This window comes from Cajanus cajan, chromosome 8 (genome assembly GCF_000230855.2).
Source record: "Cajanus cajan strain Asha chromosome 8, NIPB_CcT2T_4, whole genome shotgun sequence".
Classification (NCBI taxonomy): Eukaryota; Viridiplantae; Streptophyta; class Magnoliopsida; order Fabales; family Fabaceae; genus Cajanus; species Cajanus cajan.
In genome coordinates this window covers 24,188,664-24,196,597 of record NC_138524.1, presented here as the reverse complement: position 1 = coordinate 24,196,597, position 7,934 = coordinate 24,188,664, and the positions used below count along the sequence as shown (strand labels likewise).

At 35.7% G+C, this 7,934-nt stretch overlaps 1 protein-coding gene across 1 annotated transcript; it reads right to left on the bottom strand.

Moving 5' to 3' along the window:
• Window positions 1-716: 716 nt before the first annotated feature.
• On the bottom strand, window positions 717-4,792 carry LOC109806418 (TPR repeat-containing thioredoxin TTL1). Its single transcript, XM_020368811.3, has 7 exons — window positions 3,575-4,792; window positions 3,051-3,246; window positions 2,767-2,951; window positions 2,344-2,677; window positions 1,941-2,145; window positions 1,744-1,850; window positions 717-1,505 (listed from the first exon to the last, which is right to left on the bottom strand). Exons 1-7 carry the CDS (start codon window positions 4,399-4,401, stop codon window positions 1,353-1,355), a joined length of 2,007 nt encoding a protein of 668 aa, XP_020224400.2. The 5' UTR covers window positions 4,402-4,792; the 3' UTR covers window positions 717-1,352.
• Between the last annotated feature and the right edge of the window lie 3,142 nt (window positions 4,793-7,934).

The window sequence follows — 7,934 nt, the reverse complement described above, 5'->3', positions numbered from 1 at the left end:
GGTAATGTTGAGTGCTCCATTTGAGGGCAGAATCTTAAATGCCCACGTGAACATAACCCCCCCTTCTGCCAAAGCCCTTTCTCTCTCACATTACTTTTATTCTTGTGCTTCCCATGTTTCTCATCTTATTATATATTTTATCAACAAGATTTATAAGTTAAACATGATTTGGTGGTCCACCTTTCATCATAGAGGGATGTGATAAAAGCTAAGAGTTCTGAATTGCATCAACCACCCAAGTGCACTCCACTCTAAAACAAAACCAACCTTCACTTAAAACACACATGTACTTTGCCCTTTAGTGTCAAACTTAACATTAAAAGTCCAGCTATGAACTTAAATGCCATAACCACCTGCTTCCCAATCCCAAGACCAAGTCATCTTTTCCTACCCTGCCCAATTGAATAAATGACAATTCATTCTCATGGCTCTATATCATTGTACATTAATTGATTCAAATGACAAAGAAATAATTAACAAATCTTAATCTAAATGACATTAGACTCGATTTCCTTACGCAAGATCTGGAATTGAATTCAAGTCAAGTTAAAAATTCGTAGTTGAAAAGAGAAATCTCACTAAAAATAACTAGTCAAATTCTCTAATAAAGATTAGTTATCAATAAAACGGGTGATTAATCCATATCCATAACATGATTATCCAAAAGAAAGAGTGCACAGAAAACAGTAAAGTTATGATAATATGGGAACGGCAGGAAAAAAAAATGGGAAATTTTATTGATTAAATGGCTAAGACAGAAAATAATAACAATAACAACATATTCATCCTCATTTCACCAACCCATTAGGTACCCACCACTCATCCTATCTCCCTCTAAGGCTTTCCATTGTTTGGTGTATATAATCAACACATATATACATGTACATGAACCCTCCTCTAGCAGCATCAACCTCCTCTCCCTTCTGTCTAACTATATATCTTAAATGTAAATGTAAACTGATAATATAATCAATTATACAGACATAAAATTCTACTCTTTTTTTCACCCATAATGAAACTGGGGGGAAACAAGAACAGCTGGTCTACATGAACTGAAAAGGATATGAGAAAAGAAAATTGACAAAGGGAAAGTTGGCGGAACATGGAACCAGAAAGCAATTAGGAATGAATGAATAAATAACAACTGCAAAAGGAACTAGATTATGTCCTGGTTCCACTGGCACTGGCTGCTAACAAGATTATTATGTGCTTTCTGAATATGTCACAGGTATCAAGAGACCATTCTATGAGGGGAATCATAAGACTGGATGAACTGTGGAGAGTTTTGCGGCTTGTTCGGGTGGCACGGTAGAAATGCAGTATACATCAGAAGCAGTACAAGGTCAGGAGTTCTACAAGCTGTAATGCCTAATGGAGTGTTCCAACATATCATGACTAGGACATACAATTTCCTTCATTCGACTGCCATTTTTGTAGATCTTGAAGGTTGGTACAATCCTAACATTCTCAGCAGTGGCGACTGCGGGGCTTGCTTGAATATCCACCTTTGATCAAACACAAAATTGAATGCATAAGAAAAAACTGCCACAATGCTTTCTTTTATCTCTAAATTGCCAAATATCATGAAAGCAAGTTAAAAAATACAATCAATCTGTTTAGATACAAACTTAAAAGAGTTTTTTTGAAGCTTTTATACAGGAAAAAGTTTTTTATTTATAGCATATAAGCTCTCAAAAACTATTATAAGCTTGTATCCAAACAGAGTGTGTAAAGGAAGCTTACATTGTGGAAGCTAATAGATGGATAGCGACTACATAGCGTATCCACGAATGGCGATATTTGTTTACATTGCAAGTTGGATGCAGTTTTAAAATGGACAACAGAAACACCTGTAAAGTTAGAGATAATATCAGGAGATTTGCAAAATAACGAAGCTGTAAAATGAGTTGCATAAGTTTTTCCTTATCCATTTTGATTACCTGGTAAGGATATTGCAGCTCTAAATTGCTCAAGACTCGATATGTCCTCCACATCACCACCAAACTTTAAATTATGTACTTCTTCCCCACGAGATTTCTTCAATGCTACTTGCACATGAAACAGAGCTTCGGCAACTTCATTGTCATCTGGTAGTTCTCGTCGCAAGTGCTCATAATCCTTTACTGCTTCTTCCCACCTTTCTAGCTGCATAATAAGGCAAGGGATGATTCCATTTACCTTTGAGTATGACATTGAACTTATTTGGATACAAGCTTAAAAGTGTTTTTCAGAGCTTCCCCGATGAAAGTAAAGAGCTTTTTCCAATAAAGAAGTCCTCAAAAGAAATTATAATTTGTATTTAAACGCGCTCAATGAATTGTATCAAAATGAAAGTCAATTTACCTTGCTATTTGAGGCAGCCCTTCGAAGAATTGCTTTTGTGTAATTTGGATGGATGCATAAAGCTTGATTGCAGTCTTCAATTGATCTTTCCCATTGCCCAAGCTTAAACCAACATGCTGCTCTATTGCAATAGAGAACAGAGTTTGAAGGGTCAAGCCTCAAACCTTCCCCATAAGCCGAGCAAGCCTCCGTGAACCTTTCTGATTTGAAAAGATCATTACCACGCAATCGCGCTCTAGCCACCATCCTCACATTGTTGAGCAAGACAGCAACTTCAACGTTTCGGGGATCAATCTGACTAGCTTTCTCAGCAGCTGTGACTGCATTCTCAAACCTGCAACACACCCACCATCCATTCTCACTCTCCAACACATACCTTTGCCAGCATAGATTTCTGATGAAGCTTAGAATTTCTGAACTCACCTTCCAAAAGCCATCTCAATCTGAGCTCTAACAAAATAGCAATAAGCCTCAGAAATCATCCCGAAAAATCTTGCCTGCGATAACGAACCAAGATGCCGCTCACATTTGGGAATCCCTGAGAGACTCGATTCGGCATCATCCATCTGGTGTAGCTTGAGAAGGGCTTCTGCTCTACACATAAAGAGCTGTAAATTCAATTTCCAACCAGTTCAGACACTTTTCACACTTTTCACACCTCAATAACATGTTCATGTTCAACTCACATTCATATGATCAAATAGTACCTGAAAACAAGAGTCTGCTCCAGCAACAACAGCAGCATCAACTTCCCTCAGAACACTTTTCCAATCTCGAATCCTCCGTACATCCGCGCATTTGCCAATATGCTTTTCCACAATCTGCAACTTCTGCATCTCCAAAGGACCCGGCTGCAGCCCAGGATAACAAAGGTGCTTCCTGGCATCCTCAACGAGTCCTAACCTGTCACATTTCAGATTTCATTCACCCCACAACTCTCACATCAATATAACACACCACATACAATGTAAAGCAACAAATCCAAAATACACAACAACAAAAAAGGCATCTAATCCAACATCATGAAAACTAACCCACTAACAAACATTCATTAACTTCAAATTAACTCCCCATTAATCTCAATTACTAAATTCACATCAGAAAAATAGTTTCCAAAATCCAAACTTGCTTTTGCTTTCCTAAATCAATCACTCTCCCATCAATCACCATTTTTAAAACCTTACTTCCAAATCAATCTTGCAAACCCTCATTGAATACGCAATAAATTCACCTTAGAAAGAGCATTGCCAACCGCTGATGCGCCCTCCCATAATTAGGATCCAACCCCACAGCCTCCTGACACGCCCTCACCGCCTCCGGCAACCGTCCCAAGCCGGTCAACGCCGCGGCGCGGTTGCTCCGGTAAGCAGCATTGCCCGGAGAAATCGCAATTGCCCGATCATAGAGACACAACGCCTCAGAAAAACGCCCTCTTTTATACTCCTCATTCCCCATTCTCTTCACCTCCTCCGGATCCACGCGCTTCACCGAGTCTCCGGCGATCCTCGCACTCGCCGAATCTCCACCTCCGCCGCCTCTTCCGCCGCGCATTATGCTCCCGTGGCCGTAATTCCCGGTGCCGGAGCCGAGGACATCGCTCCGGGAGCTCCGGCTCACCGCCGCCGGTGTCGTCGTCGCCGCCTTGAGGACCCTCCCGGAGGGGCAAATGTTCCCCGCCGGGAGAACGTTCAGCGGCGGCGAATTCACGGCTGCGGAGGACGACGACGGAGATCTCTGACTCAAACTCTGACCCGAATTGGATCGCCGGTGACCCGGTTTCGGACTGCTGATCTCGCCGGAGTTTGACAACTCGCCGGAATGGGATCTCTTGGAAACCGCGGCGTTCCCGTTTCGACCCGGACCCGACCCGATTGAGCCGCTGCTGCTGCTGCTGCTGCTCGTGGCGGCGGTGCTGTGGCGATGGCGCAATGTGGAAACCGGCGAACCCAAATCGAGTTCTCGGAAATCGGGCTTGTTGGTGTCGTCGGAGCAACTCAGTGAGTCGCGGAAGCGGTCGCTGAGCCCTAACTCGGAGATGGGGTTCCCGGAATGCGACATTTTTGTTGTTCTTGTTCTTGTTCTTGTACCTCACGCACTCGCTCAGTGGCCGAAAGAAGAAGAAGGGTATCTTAAAAACTGTGTCTTTCTTTATTTTTCTCTCTTTGCAGCGGCAATGGCAGAGTGATGGGGATCTCGTGAAAGCGAGGAATGAATGTGAGTGATGTTTGAGAGAGAGAGAGAGTGATGAAAGCTATGCAGAGAAAGAAAGAAAGAGAGAGCAGAAAAGATGTGAGCTTTTATTTTTATTATTTATTTTCTTCTTTCTTTTGCTTGAGCTTCTTCACCTGCTGCTTCACGAGACACCTTAGCTCTCTCTCTCTCTCTCTCTCTTCTATCTTCTTCTTCTTCTTCTTCTTCTTCTTCTTTCTCTTTCTATTTTTTTTGTCATTGTTTCTCTATTATATCATTACCCCCTTTCTTTTTCTTTAATTACGGGCTGTTTTGTTATTCTCAAGTGAATAAATATGTGTTGGAGTAAGTTGGTTTTTGAAAACCTAAGTGTTGTTGTATTGATTCTTAAAATTATTAAAAAATGGGTGCTTTTTATTTTTGAAATTATAAATAATCAACAAAGAATCATATTTTATAATTTTAAGAATTAAGTTTACTTGTAGTTAGTTTAAGTATTTTTTTATGTGAAAAGTTTGTAAATACCCACAAAAATTGTTAAGATTCAAATACTTCACCTAGTGAATGCATTGGTCAGTGCATAATTATGACTTCTATTTTTTATTATTTTTATTTATAAACAAATGTATCTCCATTTGAAAACTAAGGACTAATTTCTCGATGTATTAAGATTCATTTAGTAGTTGATTAATTATTTTGAGGTATTGAGATTTATTTAACAATTGATCAATTGTTCTGAAATGAAGGAATAAATTGGTATAGCAGTATGAGTAGTTGGAAGTTGTAAATGCCTGGTATTGAGTGTGAATAAAAAAGATTAATAAATGTGTTAAAGTAAATTAGCTTTTGAAATTGTAAATGTTCATTGAATTTTAAATTGATTAAATGATGGATATTTTAAATTTTTAAATTGCAAAACGAAATTTCTTAAAAAAATTATAAAACATGAAATTAAGAATCATATTTGATATTTTATAATTTTAAGAATTAAGTTAATTGATATTTAATTTCAATTTTTTTATGTTAAAAATATGTTTTTATTTTGTATTATGCCAAAAAAAAAGATATTAAGTTCATTATTACATTCACTATTTTGTACAATAACGACAAAAAAATATAAAATATAAAATGTTACTCTTGTTATTCAAACATTTCATCGGGTGAATCTTAAGTGGTGGTCAATGCATAATTATGACTTGCATTTTTTATTTATGAACTAATGTATTTCAAATCGAAAACTATGGACTATCTCTTGATGTATTGAGATTCATTTAACTATTGGCCAATTATTCAAAAATGAATGAATGAATTGGTTGAATAGGATAGTAAGTTATTTTAACTATTTGATATTGAGATCAAATAAAAAAAAGAAATAAATAAATGTGTTGAAGTAAATTAGTCTTTTCAATTATGAATGTTGTATTTATTTTTAAAATTATCAATAACGAATATTTTTTAATTTTTTTAATTATAAATAAATTCTTCAAACTAAATATAAAAAACATGAATAAAGAATCATATTTGATATTTCTATAATTTTAAGAATCAAATTAATTATATTTAATTTCATTTTTTATGTTAATTAAAAACAAGCTTTTATTATTTACAATACCAACAAAAAATATTAAAACATAAGATATTAAATTCATTATTATGTTTACTATTTTGTATAATATCGGGAAAAAAAGTTAAAACAAAAAAGTTATTCATATTTTTCAAGCATTTCACCGATCGAATTTTATGTAATTGTCATGTATTATTTTGACTTCTATTTTTTTATTTATAAACTAATTTATTTTTATTTGAAAACTCTATATTAATCTCGAGGTATTTAAATTCATTTAATTGCTGACCAATTATAATAAAATGATTGAATTGATTAAGTAGTATACATAAATTGTTATATTTCCTTAATATTGAATTTGAATAAGTAAATCTTGGGCCCAGCTATCCCACCTTTTGAGGTGTCTCCAATGTAGCGAGGAGATTAGTCACTGCTGTCGGCGGTGGATACTCCAGGGACGAACAAAAAAAAAAAAAAATTTATAAAGGTTGTATTTGTAACACCATCTACCCCGCATATTATAAACATATAATTTAAAATTGAAAACAAAATTTCTAAAAGAGTAAATTTTTTTTATTAAAATTTAGTCCTCAAGAGGGTCATTACATTACAAACTAGAACAAAATAGTGTTCCAATATAAGTATTGAATAAAATAACATTAATTGAAACTAACATCAAATCCTAACATGAGTAAAGAACAAAAATTCATATCCTAATTATTGTCTCGATGTCGCATCCTATTAGAGAAAAAAACCTATTACAAGGTCTAGGCTTCATCTCCAATATCATCAACTTCATGATGATCCTCACCTACAATAACATACACAAGGGTACAATCAGGAAAGGAAAGTGAGAAACATCTCAATTTGGCTCATGGTGTAGAACATAGTCGGATAACCAAACACATAGAATAAGGCATAACAATTCACTATAATATAGCATAAACAATCACGATTTTATAACATGGTTCAACACATTTTTACACATGAACACATATAATGCAATGGACACAAATTATAATATGCACGTGCATGTAGCATCAATAAAATTACATCGTGATGCATTGCCCTAAGGCATACAAAGAGTAGCCTAGGAAAACATGTTAGGTTACACCCTCATTGCATTCTACATTAGGAGGAGATACACCATGGTGCATGAGGATAGCAATGTCGTGCAAGTTACACCCAATGCACACAAACAACGAAATTGAGGCTTTGAAACCTGGTTATCCTCAAGATCATGAATCTCTAAGATTTTGCACAAGGGGGACCTTCCTTGACAACATATTTTGTATTGTATCCATCAAAACACTTATGCACATGATACATGTCACACAAGACTCGACGTGATTATCATATTATCACAATATCACAAGTACACATTACATGCATTACTAACATCACTACTAGGCCAACATGCCCTAAATTTAACCTTTCTACATCTCAACTTAGACTTCACATCATGTGACCATCACATGGTCTACACACAAGCACACACACATGGTTTCTCACAAGAGTCACATGTTTGCAATTCAACTCAACAATTACACATCATTCGATAAATCTCAAGATAGAATTATTATGAAATCATCTAATCATATATTAATACCTCAACCATAGTCACTAAGATATCAATAACAAATAAAGCATTTAAATTAATAATTTAACTAGTTTGACAACATTATTGATATTACACATCAATTTCATCAGTATCGTTATTACCAAAATACTTCAAGTTGTTAACAATCAATTCACATCATAACTTATTCACAATTGTTCTCTATCATAATTTCACTTTCCTAAAAATTGATGTAGTTACCTCAAGTCATTCATAAGA